This window comes from Manis pentadactyla, chromosome 3, assembly GCF_030020395.1.
Source record: "Manis pentadactyla isolate mManPen7 chromosome 3, mManPen7.hap1, whole genome shotgun sequence".
Lineage (NCBI taxonomy): Eukaryota > Metazoa > Chordata > Mammalia > Pholidota > Manidae > Manis > Manis pentadactyla.
This window is the reverse complement of record NC_080021.1, coordinates 128,021,970-128,036,740: the sequence shown is the minus strand read 5'-3', so window position 1 is coordinate 128,036,740 and position 14,771 is coordinate 128,021,970. Positions and strand designations below refer to the sequence as shown.

General features: G+C 44.2%; 2 protein-coding genes across 7 annotated transcripts in view; one reads left to right on the top strand and one right to left on the bottom strand.

Annotated features, from left to right (window-relative positions):
• The window catches only part of CENPP (centromere protein P), a 266,012-nt gene that overhangs the window by 180,721 nt on the left and 70,520 nt on the right, over window positions 1–14,771 (top strand). The gene's annotated exons all lie outside the window — the stretch shown is intronic.
• Window positions 8,594–14,771, bottom strand: part of ECM2 (extracellular matrix protein 2) — a 76,022-nt gene continuing 69,844 nt past the window's right edge. For all 5 annotated transcript variants that reach the window (XM_057498435.1, XM_036896884.2, XM_057498436.1 and 2 more), the window contains 3 exons: window positions 13,932–14,071; window positions 12,552–12,878; window positions 8,594–9,677 (listed from right to left, as the gene is read on the bottom strand). In XM_057498435.1, the coding sequence (XP_057354418.1) occupies window positions 9,512–9,677; window positions 12,552–12,878; window positions 13,932–14,071 (633 nt within the window). In that variant the 3' untranslated portion in view covers window positions 8,594–9,511. The remainder of the gene's footprint in view (window positions 9,678–12,551; window positions 12,879–13,931; window positions 14,072–14,771) is intronic.

Genomic DNA, 14,771 nt, shown 5'->3' with positions numbered 1-14,771 from the left:
TGGACTGGCAGCATCTGCTCTCCTGCTATGAAGACCCTGTCCTTTCCCACCTCACAGAGAAGTGTCACCTGCTGAAGTGAGTCAGCTGCAGCTGTAGAGAGAATACTGTGCCTCCAGTGGGGAGGGCAGACCCTGGCCGGGCAGCAGACACCCCATACATTGGCCCCCTGAGCTTCAGGCCTGCACCAGGGCAGCGCCTGAGGGGTGATGGTCTTCCTGTGTGGTTGGAATGCTACATGCCCACCTGTTCTGTTATGTGTAGTTGAGATCATGTATGTTATCTTGACAGATTGGGACACCATGAATGTTGAACTGAACTTGCTAACCTGAGTTCTGTCAGAGCTGTGGCCATAGGTTGGAAGCCCTGGGGCAAAATTTTGTTTGTCTTGTACAGTGCTTTGTTTTGTTTTTTAACTTTTCCCTGAAGTATAGAACAAAAAGGTGAACACATCATAATGGTACAGCTCGATTTAACTTTCACAAAGAGCCTGGATAGAGCATCCCTGCCCTCTCAGAGGTTCCTGCCTGCCCTTAAGCACCATTTCCTGGCTCACCTGAGCACATCATATGGTGTATTCTCTCTTGTGTCCGGCTTTCTTCATGTGATGTTTTGTTTGGAGGCCATCTAGGTCACATGGTTAGCAGTGGTCTGTTTGCTGTCCTTATGGCATGGAACACTCTTGTATGAATATACCACAAATCCTGTCTTTGTACAGACGTTCAGCTGGGCTAATTCCCACTTGGAGCACAGCTGTGATCATTTGAACACTCGTTAATCTGTCATTTGAGGCTCATGTGTATGTGTTTTGTTAGGTAGAATTGATGTATATAAAGAATGAGGTTTGAGCTTCTCTTGAGCAGTGGAGCTTTGCTCATGTGTGGCTCCTGTTCTATGTGGCAGCACCTGCAGGGCCAGTTCCCACTAAGCACCTTTGCCTCTCTGCCCCCATGCAGCCCATCTCCCTCCAGCACTCTCCCCCAGCCTCTGCCCTGCCTCAGTCCTGGCCTCTGCCATGTGCCCATCCTTCTGAAGGTGTGAGTGGCCCATTGTCCTCAGCATCTGGCTTTGGCCTTTGGTCAGAAGACTTGGGGAGGGAGGTGGCCCTGGAGTGATCGGGGTGGGGTGGTGTATTTGGGTCATTCATCCTGTTCTGCAGTGTGGCAGGAGGCTCCTGCAGGTCATCATTCCAGGCACAACAGCGTACCTGCTATTCCCTAAAGCTCTTCCCTTCCCTTGTGAAGAAGAGACCTCCACTTTATGTTCCTGTCAGGGTCTAGTGTAGAGGACTTAATTCTTTTCTGTGTGTGGTGTGTTGTTTTTTTATTGTTTGCTTTTCGCCTCATCAGGCTTTGCACTAACTATTGGAGAATTATTTTTACTATATCAAATAATATATTTGGAAATCATGAATAATGGGCACAGTATGTTGTAAATAAGACAGATTACAAAACTGAAAAACTGGTATTCTCTGTGCTGACATTTTATGAACAGAAACATTGATTGCCATAAAAGGAACTTAAACACAAATTTCTTGCATGACCTGATATTTTCCAACCATGGTGAAAATAAAAATAAATTTCTTAAGCCAAACTCTCATGTAATTTCCAAAACTCTTTCCTGACCTTCTCCTGCTGCAGAGGCAGAGAACCATGGTCAGAGTCCAAACACACGGGACTGAGAAGGACCTTTGGGATCATCTGCAAACTACAGCTCCGATGGCTAATGAGGGGGCCATGCGGTAGCTTTGGGGAGTTGTGGGGCTAGAGCCCAGTCTGCCTCAGTGGAATGATGGGCAACAGGTGTCATGGCTGCATTCAAGGGATTGGCTATGGCTGTTCACACAATGACATGTGTGCCATGCACAGGCCCAGGGCCTCCTGAGAATGTTCTAGGCTTTGGGTCCTCACTTGGGAATGCCTGCTCCTCCTGCACAACCCAGAGGTTGTGTGTGGTCGGCTCACACAAGGATGTCTGAATGGGGGAGGGGACGACCTGGTGTGTAGTTTTGCATGTCTGCGCCTCCCTCGTGGACTTGGCTCTGGCTCGGGTTGTGCAGACTTTGTGCCAGAGGGCATGACCTGTGGGCACTCCTCAGCCTGCAGGTGTGCTTTGTGTGGAGGATACAGTGTTTTTAAAAACCAGGACATTTTATATCAATGTCTAAATTTACAGCATATCTTTAAAAATCAATCTGATGAAGCCGGCCCTGAGTCCTGTGCAGTTCAGCTGCAGGTGAGCTGTAGGAGGACCCCTTAGATGAACACTGACCCTCCCCTTGGCCTCCTGCCCCGTACTGTGCAGGTAAGGGTTTCTGGGCTTGCAGGCTGAGATCCCGTCCTCACCCATCGGAGGTTCTCTCTGAATTAAGTAGTGCCTCAAAAATCAGTGTGCTTTAAGGAATGGGTAGAATAATAGTTTTGTTTTAAATAAGTTTCCTAGCTGTCACCATGGAAAACCTGAAAGCAGTGAGTTCATCTACTTTCCAGATACGTGTTTCCAAAGACTGTTTCTCCTGAGGAGGACCAGTGTTCCAGGGAGAGATGGCACACAGCAGGCTGGGGCTAGGGGATGCATAGGTGTGCCCGAGACACCATGTGTATGATGGGCACGGGAGCAGGGCGATGACGGATGTGTGAGCAGAGTGAGGATGCAATGATGGCTGACAGCACACCACGTGCAGAGTCCTATTGGCAACAGCACAGAAAAGAGGGTAAAAAGGGCCAGAGCTTTTTCGTAGAAGAAAGTTGACTGCTCAGTAGGAGTATTGAGTTAGAAACCTTCAGTCAGTGGTTGATGAGGCCACCCAGGGGATGGTTACTGGCTGGCAGGAGACCCACGCGGACCCAAGCACCTTGCTGATCATTTCTTCCTCGGGGGTGGTGGCCACATCAGCCACAACTCAGTGCCACCAGTGACAGGCAGCTGACATGCCCCACCATGATGCATAAGGAGTTTAGGGTGTTGCCTGAGTGGAGGCCTCACCCCAGGTATTTTACCTAAATCTGATTACAAAGAAACCATCAGACAAATTCAGGTTAGGGGCATTCTACATGGTAACTGGCTTGGACACTTCAGGTGTAGGTGTGGGCACTCTGTAGGTGGGGAACCATCCCCCATTGCAGCCCAGGAGATGAGGGGCTGGCCTGCAGTCTGCTAGATGTTGACCCTGACACATGGACACACAACACACTCATGTACAGATACACCATACACACAGACACAAAAAGACACACACATAGACAAAACAGTTTAAGGCACTGCTGGGACAACTGGGGAATCAGAATACGGCCTAAGTTAGAGGACATGAATCAGTGCTAAGTGTCTTGGTTTGGTGATGTGAGGGAATGTGGTTGTCACATGATTGCATAAGGAAGTATCCTCGGTCTTAGCCCTGCTGAAGTGTTGGGTGGATATCAGTGAGACCCGCAGCTTACATCTGGATGATCCAGCCCAGTCCCCACAAATATTCAGGGATGTGGACCTGGAGAGAGGAGGCAGTAAGGAAAACGTGACAGAATGGTACTGATCAGTGAATGTAGGTGAAGAGCATGCAGGTATTCACTGTATTATTCTTCCAACTGTTCTGTGGTCTTAAAAATATTGCTGAATAATTGTAGGAAAAAAGCAGTTTGCCTTAAATTAATTTTAACTTTTATTTATCCTTAACTCTAAAGAATTATTTATGTATAAAATTTATTTCAAGTTATTTTAAGTGTTGCTCTGGTTAGGTTCCCTGACTAGGGTACATGAATGCTTAGAGGATTCTTTGATATGTGCAGCATTGTGAATGTGTATTTTCTGTACAGAGGGCCTGTCTAAGCTTCCATCATCCCATCAAAGGGGTCCGTCCTTCACATAGTTAAGAACTGCTGTCCTGGAATAGTTGTAGAATTGATAGTGCATTCTTTATTCTGAACACCATGATTAGCATTTCAGACAGGTCACATATAAATTTGGTAATTTTGGTGAATGTAATTCTCAACTTAGTAAAACAAAGGAACCTTTAGCAGATTCCAACTTAAAGGAAGATTTGCTGGTATCAACTGATGGTTTAGTGTAAGTTTATTTGACCACAGAGATTCTGTTACTTAGAGACACACCATGGCATTTTAATAACATGATGTATTCCTTTTCTCTTCCAAACTAATATGTGTTTAGTGCAATCACATGTTATTTTTAATACGATCTGCTCTCCCTTGTGTGGATTCACATTCTTCACATTTTGTGCAAAGGAAAAAATATGCTAGACTGTAAGCTTTTATCCATTTTCACATAGAAAGAGAAACATAACTTCAAAGAAGAAATAGTCATGCCTTTATTTTTTAGTTGTGTAGTCACCAAGCTCTATTTACTGTGTAGGAACATTCACTTTTTTGCAAATAACAGCATAGAAGAGACCGAATTCCAACAGAGCTCACTGTCTCAATAGTTCCCTATTTATATAGAAGCAAAGACATGTAAGAAATTATAGAATATGCCCAAGCATTGTTTAGGACACGCGGGATCAAATATATACTAACATGTGATGACACTGGTTACAGTCTGGTTCTGCTGGATTAGTGCAGTTGAAGCTGAGGTTCCTCAGGGGCATTAATGAAACACTTATGCCCTGGGAGAGCCATCTGCCCCCACGTGCCACCTGGCTGCGGAAGGGGAGGCCAAGGCAAGTACCCCTAGGCCCGCTCATGGGCCATCTCTGACTGAGCTTGAAGCTAAATGTGGTATCCCTCTTTTTAGGACAACCACAGTGAATCACATTTGTAAGTCAGACTTTTCTTTCCTGTAATGAAGATTTTTTTCTAAAAACTCTGCTTCTACACTATTCCCATGTCTATAACAAGAAATAGCTTTGAGTCTGAGAGATCCAGTTTCTCCCTGGTCCCAGAGCTCCCCCCAGCCTCGCCCTGTGCTGTCTTTGGGTGTGAGCCTGCAGTGACGTCAGAAGCTACTGGCCAGGGTTTGTCACTGGTGTGGCTGCAGGGTCCCCCAGGCCTGGACCTTCATGGGGAATGCAGGCTGGTCTGCTGCTTTCCCCACTGCATTTCACACTCTAAGGAATCCATTTCCTTAAATAATTCATAGCTATTATAGTTAGAGCCTGGTAGCCTTGAGCTAGTCATCAGACCTTCCAGCCTGCTGGTTTCCTGATAACATCAGTGAAGGAATGGGCACCCACCTCATCTGTGTCCAGTAGCCATGGACATTACCTAACCTGACTGTCCCTGCAGCTTTGTGAGGTGAATGTCATTCCCCCTAATCTCATAGGGAGGAAACAAAGTCAGATCTAAGCTTGGTCAAGTCTGCAGCCAATAAGGATTCCAGTTCAGAATCACCATATGTGTCTTCTATCTACAGGAATCAGACCTTATTTTTCATAAGCTTCAAGAGCTTAAGGGCTCTGGGAGTCATCTGGCATAGGTTAGAGCTGGCAGAAGCTCCTCACTGTGTTTGTGGGTGCTTTGAATGTTCTTGAATTTTAAGTTGCCTGAGGACCAGAATCCATAGCTGTGGAGAGTTGGATAGTTCAGTTATCCTTCACTGTCTGAGTGCTTCTCTTGCAAGCAAACCCACCCATCTTCTGCATAAAGGAGAGGGTGGGGGAGACATCACAGAGTGCTTTACCAGCCCTTTGAGGTTTCACTTTGAGGTTTCACCTTTGAGGTTTCAACAGCGGATTTTGAGTAGTTTATTTTTCTATGGCACTATCTGTGAACCTGGTAATTCAAAGGGTGTTTAAAAATGATGACTTAGAAAACTGATTACCGGTTGTCAAAGCATAACTTCATTGTTCACAAAGTACACTCTGTGCTTTCCAGTGCCCATGTCAGGGAATGTTAGGAAGAGAAAGTGTTCCTTAATTTTCTGGCCCTATAGAAATCTTTTTCAGTTCAGTTTCTCAATTTTCATTTAAAAATGGTTAGGTTTTGAATATTCCTTCTTCCCCTTTTGTTTAGGAGTAGTGTTAATACCAGTGTCAGCTCACTGGATGATGTTTAGCCTGGGGGTCAACAGTTAGCGCCTCCTTTGGGCATGGTATACAGAGATCCAATAAATGAATTGTCTCGGTTTTTCTAAGCTTTGCAACCTTCAGGAGAAACAAGATATACCCCCTACTTGTCTACCATGCAACACCCCATATGCAAAGAAATAATCAGTACAAACCTAACTCATATGCCAGATCTGTCAGCAGCAGGGTGTAGAGCTGGACATCTGGGAAGCCCCTGAGGTCAGGGCAGTTGGATATGCCAGGGTGGTGCCTGCCCACCTGGAGGGCTGGGCTCCCTTGCCCCTCTTCACACACCCCGGTGCACGTCCTTGCCTATGGATCCACACAGACCCCAGCTTAGCATTTTCGCTCCCGATCTTTCCTCTCAGCCTCTCAGCCCCCTCCTCTGTGACCCAGCCTCGCAGAGCACTGACCTATCTGCTCCGTGGGGAGCTGCAGGGCCTGGCAGAGACAGGATGCCAGCCTGCCTATGCCTTGAAGCGCTGGGCCACAGCCACCGCATGCATTCTACAGCCAGCCTTCCTGGGTGTCCCCTGTCAGAGGTCAGTGGTCTGGTTGTCACGGAGCAGCTCTGGGGGCCAATCCCAGCCCAAGCTCTAGAGCGCAAAGGGCAGACACACCAGCCAGACCTTCCTGCCCTAGCATACAGGAGACTGGCTGTGCCCACGCCATGGTGACCCCTGTACCTGAGAAGAGGTCCCTGGGCTCCAGCTGGGCTCAGGAACACAGGCAGAGCCGGGCAGGGGGCTTGGAGGACCAGGGCGTGGGCAGCATTGTCTTCTGTGAGTCCTAGAAACTGGTGTGAGATTTAGATAGTGCCTGTCTAGTGGTCCCAGGGAAAAAGGGGGCCAGGGCAACAAGACCTTTCTGAAGCGGCTTGGGCTGAGGGGAGAGCGTGTACATCGCCTGGGGTTACTCCCACCCCAGGTGCCACCAACCTGTGATGAGCTGTGTTGGAGACCACTTATCTGTCCCAAACGTTTTATGTTTGAGTCAAATAGTCCTAAAAAAGCAAAATGACTGCAAAATTGATCAGTGGAGACCACGCTAGACACTCCTGTGTCCTGGCTCCTGTTATAATTATTGCCTTACCATTCCAGGCTGTACATGTCTTACCATATCATACCTTCAGTGCTTTTTGAAATAGTCTCTCCTACAATAAGCCAGACCTCAAAATTAAAAATCTAGTTAGCATTCCTTGTACATATGTGCAAAGTGGACACACCATGAATGTTTTCAGACCATGGCTAGGCCAGGATTTCCTTAGAGTACATATGTGTTAGTAATTAGAGCATATTTCTAGGCCAAACAGTACATCTGGTTGTTTTTAACATTATATTGTAAAGAGTATTTGCTAGAGGACATTTATCACTTTTTTTTTAGTGGAATTCAAACTTCCTATCCAGCGCATGAAGTTTCAAGGCTAAACAAATTCAATGCTAGACATTCTATCTTTTAAATTATAAAAACAGTTGAAGTAAAAGCATCTTCCAACTTAACAATAAAGCATCCATCAGTCAGTCTGACTTTCAGACTTCCTAGAGATTCTGCCACTGCCAGGGTGTCCCTGAGAACACAGTAGAGTCTCAGCATGCATCCCTCCACACAGGAAGTGTAACCCTGCGGCTGCTGGGGGTGGCCACGTTGCCCTGTGACTCCTGCAGCTTGCACACCCGAACCCAAGCAGTACAGGACCCCAGCCTTGCACACTGCCCCCTGCTCTACGGCTTCATCACAACAGGCTGTTCCTTGATCATCTGCCCAGTTGGCAGCTTGTCTGCCTCTACTACAGTGTGTTCCAAGAGAGCAGATTCCCTGTCTCTAGAACAGCGTCTGGACCTGGCTGATGGCAGTCAGGGTACACAAGGCAGGAGTGAGGGGTGCCTGTGTGCTCCAGGGCGCTTGTTCTGTTGACTCCCATTTTTCAGTCTGAGATGCCGACTTTGTGAACAGCTGAGATTGCCTTAGGGCTTTTATGTCACAGTGTCTACACTCCCACAGTGAGGAGGAGCAGGTTGCTCTGGGCTCTCTACATGAGTGGGTAGCCCTGTCTTCCTGTTTTTATCTGTCTTTTGCATTCCTAAACTGGTTATAAATCTCAGCTTTTTTTCCCATAAGGTTCTACTTCTGTTCTTAGCCACACATAAGCCTTTGGCCCTTGATTCTAACCGTCTGCAGCATATTATTACCCTTGTTCATGTTGTAATCTCAAAATCCTAGCTGTTGAGAGAGGGCACTTAGAAAGAAAGGCTTAAAAGTAACATTAAGTCAAGTGGGGTACATAAAATGTGCACATCTTGGAAGTTGCCCAGGGACCAGTCAACTTTGATTGAATATGCTAGTGGCTCTCAATTTTATGTGAAAATCTGTAGTGACTGGTGCACTCACATGCACGCCACATTCCAGATGTTTTAATTGCCTGGTTCCCACTACTGCTCTGTCAAGTGGGTAGTGAGAAAGTGGGCGGAAGACCCAGTAACTGAAGTTTGAAAAGCTGGAGTAACCTGAGCTGAAGTTCCTAACCTGGTGTTCTTTTTCAAGGCATAGAACCCAATACCAAGAAAAGTCGACATTGTTTCTGTATGTATCTTTCATAAATTATTTTATAAATAAATATAAGAGGTTATTACATAATGAAAAATTTAATGCTATATAGTTTGGGTAGTAGTTTCTAATACATAGTAATCACTTTATGTTAAATTGAACTGAATAAAAGGATACCTTTTGAGGAAATTAGAGGGAAGATCTGTGCCAGCAATGGCCAATGGAGGACAAATTTTCAAAATTTCATGCAGTAGGTTTACATTTACAAGGTTATAGTCAAAGATAGTTACCCAATATTGTAAGCAAGCTCCACTGCTTTCCATAAAGTCTTTTGATCTTGAGTAAAGAATAATGAGGGTGATAGTAAAATACTGTTTTACTGTTTTGTGCAGAAAGTTTAGACTTACAGAAAAGTTTCAGAAGTAGTATAGAATTCACATATTATCCTCCAACTCCCCCTAATGCTAATAACCCACATGCATAAACATAGTACAGTTCTGAACCAGGAAACTAACATTACAATAGTGTTTTAATTTTACAATGTAATTAATAGAAGGAACTAAATTTAGGCTGGTAATTAGGTGTATTTATGCCAATAATTGAGGCATAGGGTCTTACAGAAAATTAATATTTTAACAGTAGGATAATAACATTAATACATAAATACTACCTGGTGTTTTTTTCCTGCTGTACACTTCTTGGCTTTGAACCCTAACACACATAGCTTTTACAGGGACCTAGGGAGCCCCTAGTCTAGACATCAGTGCAGAGCCTCTCACAAGGGACTTCGCAGTGGCTTCTTTCTGGAGTGTGAGGCTGAAACCCTGCAGCTGTTGGAAGGCCACTTATTGATTTGGGCTGTTCATCTGGATGGCGAGCCAGGTTGTGTCCCTTACTGATAACAAATGCTCTACCACAGACTCATGAGTACAGTTATAAAAGATGAAAGGGGATTTGGATTACTTGATATTTTGTGGTTTAAGAACTATGCTTGAATATGATCTTATGCATGAAAATGCATAGGATGATATTTCTCTTGTTTTAATGTAATTGTTTTCAAGATGAAGATGTCCCAGGGTTGAATCACCATATTCAGCACTGCAAATTTGTTCTGGAAGGATGTTCCTAAGGAAAGATAGACATGTAAGTCACTAATGGTCCTCATAATATTTGACCTTCATAATTTAGAAGTTGTTTTACATTTGTTTAAAAATCTTTCTTTTTAAAATAAATTGGATATTTTTCTTACATTATACACCAGAAAAAATTGCAAGTATGTCAAAAATCTAAATGTGAAAACTGAAGCATAGTAGAATAAAGCATAGTTATATCCTGGGGATTAAATATGGGAAAAAATCTTCCCATTTATGACTCAATTGGCACTAAAAGAAAAGATTAATAAATTAGCTACAGCTTTTTAAAAATGCAGTTAAACTAACTTGGAGAAAGTATTTGCGACTTAGGTCACAAATAAAGGGCTAATACACAGAGCTTTCCTAAAACCTGGGCAGAAAAAAAGTGTACCTGGGTTAGCATTCACAGAAGAAAACCTGAATTGATATGTAAACGTGAAAAAATGCTCATTTTGTTCATAAGGGTAATGTGAGTGGGAACCATCCTTGCACTCTCACTTACTAGATTTGACACACACACAAAATCCAAAAGCTCCTCAGCAAGTTCTGAGGATGAGGCTGGGGAGCATCAGACTTCACTGAAGGGGTTCAGAGCAGCACAGCTGTGGGGAGAGGCGTGGCAGTGTCTAGCAAAACTACATATGGGCTCTATCCTCTCAACCAGCGATCCCACTCCCACGAAGCTGCCTCAAAGTTCGACTGGAAAAATACAAAACAACGCTTGATACAGTTATATGTTAGGGCATCATTTGCAGTAGCAAAAGATTGGAACAGTCAAATGTCTGTCAATCTGGAGCAGGTTGAATAGAATATCCACATAATGGGATACTATTCAGTTGTAAGACAGAATGAGTAAATTCTCTATATACTGATATGGGGTGATAACCAGGATATCCTGGTCATTTTAAAATACAAAGAGTATAAAAAATACACAGTTTTTCTCTAGAGAGAAGATAAATCCTTCTGTGTAGTGATTTAAAAATTGTGGGAGGGGTTGGTGGAATATGAGTATGTGTATGTGTGTATGCTTATATTTGTAGAAAGAAATACTGGAAGGGTAAGCTAAAAATTAATAAAATTTAACCTATGGAGGGGGTGGAATATGGTGTAAGGGACAGGCATAGAATAAAGACTTCTCTTAATATACCTTTTTATACAGCTTTGACTTTGGAATCATATAAATGTTTAACAATAAAAATAACAGTAATCAAATAGAAAATAGCAGTTCCTAAAATCTAAAAACAAACTAATGACCTTATCTGAAAATATTAAGCTGTTGACATATTGTCACAGAGAAAGCCACGCATGCCTGTTGCTCAGGGGTGGGCCTCTGAGTGCTGTTCTAGGAGGAGCAGGGGTTTGGGAGTGAGGCTGGTGCAGGTCTCTAGTAAGGAATCCAAGTGTGAGCCGCCCAAGATTGATGGGGGCCTATCCTAAGACAGGAGCTGCCCAGAGACTGCCATCCACCAAAGAGGGGAGGTTAAAACGAATAATAATTACAACCAGTTAAAACATTCTGAATAAATAAAACCATAAGTGTACATTGATTCTCTAGAGGGGAATAGCAAGCCAAGAACAGAAACCAAAGCCAAAATCATAAAGCAGAAACAGCCACCAATTTCTTTTTATTTCTTGGGGCAGCCACTGTTAACATTTTACTATATTTTATAATCTTTTTCATTCATTTGTAATGCATATGTGTCACTTTTTCCTGCTTTATAAAGATTTAATTGACATTTAACATTGTTTTAGTTTAAGGTGTACAATGTGGTGATTTGATATTTGGACATACTGTGACGTGATCCCCACAGGAAATGTAGTTAACATTCATCACTGGCACATTACAGATTCATAGCCAACTTCTTACGCTGATTGGCAGTTGAAAGGAAAGAACTGAGCATTTATCTTAACTTTCAGAGTAACACAGTGGCTCTTGTTGATAAGAAAAAATGCTTTACAGAGGAATTCCAGGTAACAAATGTGACAATGACAAAAATAGGAATTCAGCATTTTGGAAATCACACATTCAAGCAGCAATCATCTATGAAAGAAGCCACTGGTTCTAGTGGAGACACCAGACATGGCCACGGAGATCCCACAGCAGAGGGACAGACAGACAAGGCACGCCTCCTAATGCCTTGCAGTCAGAGGCATAGTATGCCTCCTATGAAGCATTTTAGCGAAAATATTTAATACAGAATCTTACAAAGCCTTCCCTGCCCTCCCTCAGTGCTTTGTAAGATCTGGATTCTCTCTGTTTTGTTTTCTTTCTAGAAATTTGTGTTTGAGACTGAAGAGATGGGGAGAAGTTAGGGCATAATCCTCAAGGACCTGCCTCTTGCCTGCACCACTAAACTCTTCAGGTTCACTCTTGACATATCCCTGCTTTGCAGGCAGACTGGACACATAGAATAATGCATCCCCAGAAGTGAGGGACATGGAGTCTCAATGAATTTATTCAGAATTTTGCCTTAAAAAAAATCTAGATAGAAGCCATTTTAATTTTAGCATATATGTGGGTTTTATACTCTACAAGTTCGAGTTTTTTAAATTATATATGGGAGCAGCACCATATCTATTGCCTTGAAGTCTCTTTTCAACCTATCTCTAAGATTCCAAGTTTAGGTAATAATAGTCTGTTTTAAAATATTTTAATTTGGAAGTTTAGAAGAAAACATATATAATGAATCCTTTTGCACCTACCATCTGGCTTCGACAATTCTTAGCATGTACCAATCTTGTTTAAAGCAGCCTCTGTCACTGTTCTCCCTTAAAGTAAATCCCAGACGTCATGCAATGGGTGTTTAATCATATTTGTGGATAACTACAGCAATTTAAGTTGATACTTGAAAAAGCCAAAGTTTACCGTATCTTGTTGTTGTTCAGCCTCAGAAAATGTAGTGCTTTCATGTCCGGTACCCCAGGGGGTATGGATTTTAAGTCATTGTGGTCCAGAAACAGCTCTCTGAGAGAATGGTATACCCCATAGAAGGAGACGCGGTCCATGCCATCATCCGAGAGCTTGTTGAAGGACAGGTAGAGGTACTCCAGGCCTGGCTCCATGTGGCCGAATACGTAGCCAGGGATGCGCTCGATCTGATTCCCGAGGAGCACCAGGTGCAGTAGAGACTTGGGCAGGTAGGAGGGGACGTGGTAGAGCCTGTTGTAGGAGAGGTCAATCGACTCCAGGTTTCTGCAGCAAGGAGAGGAGGGAGGGTGGGGCCTCAGGGCAACCACTGAGAGCCCCAATGCTGACAGGCTGGTGCAAGTGGGGTGGCCTGGGGCCTGCCTCCATCTGGCTGCTCTAGTTCAGAGGGAAAACTCGTATCTTTGGGTAACTGTGAACCCAGAGCAGACCCCCAACATCTCTAAGGCCAATCTTAGATCAGGAATGAAGTCAAGTCCTAGCCAGCATCTGCCTGCCTGTCCCTAACACCATCTCTGGTTCCAACAAGGATGTGGTGGTGTGTGGGGTTTGTGCATTCTTGTTCCACCACTGATCTGCTGACTTGGCCCCCAGCACTTCTGGATAAACGGTGGGATCTAGCAAAGGTTGTCTGGGAAACATGCTGAGCTACCTGGCTTGTTTCAGGAGCCTCCCCTGTGCCTTCTGATGAAGACCACTGCCCTGCCAGGTCACATCCTGCTGATAAGGCCTCTCCTCTCTGCCCTCCTTCTGAAGGATGCCTGACCCCGCTCTGTCTCCCAGGCCCGTTCCCTCACCACAGACTGGGCTGGCCTTCCCACACTACTTGTCCCCTCCATCAGGTTGGCCCTTGGCCGCGGCAGCTGCCTGGCCACTGAGCCCTCTCCAGGACAATGGGTCCTGCCTCTGCCTCCATGCTTAAGCCACACACCATGCAGTTGGTGAGACTGAGGTAGAGAAGCAGCGTGGAGGGACGGTGATGTGGTGAGGACAGTGAGGCTGGGTGCTCTACCTGCAGGGGGGACAACATCCCTCCTGGGAGGAGGAGGTAGCTCACTTAAACTTGACCTGTGAGGGGGGGCAAAGTGGGAGGGACTTGTCAGACCTCGGGCTCAGCACTGTGCTGGCAGGGCGTCCGGCTATGACCTCGGCCACTGTGACACCAGGCAGGCCATGGATAGCTTGAGCTCCCTACAAGGAGCTGAGTTTCAGGGAAGGAAGGAAGGATCACTGAGAAGGGATCTTGTGCCCTCTATCTCATCTCCCACATTTGTATCCTGTTCAGTAATGGCAAGAGGAAGAAGTCGTACCAATACCTACTCTTGATTGATCCAGGCTAAAGGAGCAATCCTGTTTTCTTCTATTTTATTATAGCGTAGTACAATGATACTGATCTTTCTGGTATGGTTGAAACAGATTTCAGTTATTTCTTCAATGTTGTTATTTTCTAGGTATAATTCCTATAGTTAAGATTTAAAAACTGTTAATTTTCTTGTTTGTTGAATAAATATATTCAATTTCACAGAGATTAAAATGGCATTACAGATTGTTCTCATCAGTATCACCTGGAGTCTTTTTCTGCTCTTCAAACTGAGTTCATTTTTTTAAGTTGTCAAGTTTCCCTACTAATTAAAAAAAGTTAAATGTGCTGTCTATCATGGTTATGGAATTAAATTATTTTATTTATTTTTTAACCATAAAATGTTGCAAAATACAGCATTCCATAATAATTGTATAAAACTCCAATTTGCAAAACTCATTTACATAAATTATCTCATTTGGGCTTCAAAACCCTGGAAAATAGGGAAATTATCATCCCTATTTAGTAACAGGAAGCCCAGGCCTAGAGAGGAAACGGGCCCAGGTTCACGTGAACACCTGGGAGAGATGGTCCCGCCGGGCCCCAGCTTCAGCTAGCTCTGCCTGCTTCCCAAGCCCATGCTGTCTATAAATATTTTATTTGTTTAGAATTGATAGAAGAGTGAAGTTTGCTAGAATTACTGCCAAGTTTCATCAGCTAGCTGCCTTCAAGTTAAGATCCATTGGCGTTAGAGGGAGTTGTTCTCTGAGATCCTGTTGGAATCACAAGCAGAATTGGTATGTACCTCCAGTGTAACTTTCTATTCCAATGCAGTCATTTCCCCTCTTTGTCACTTAATT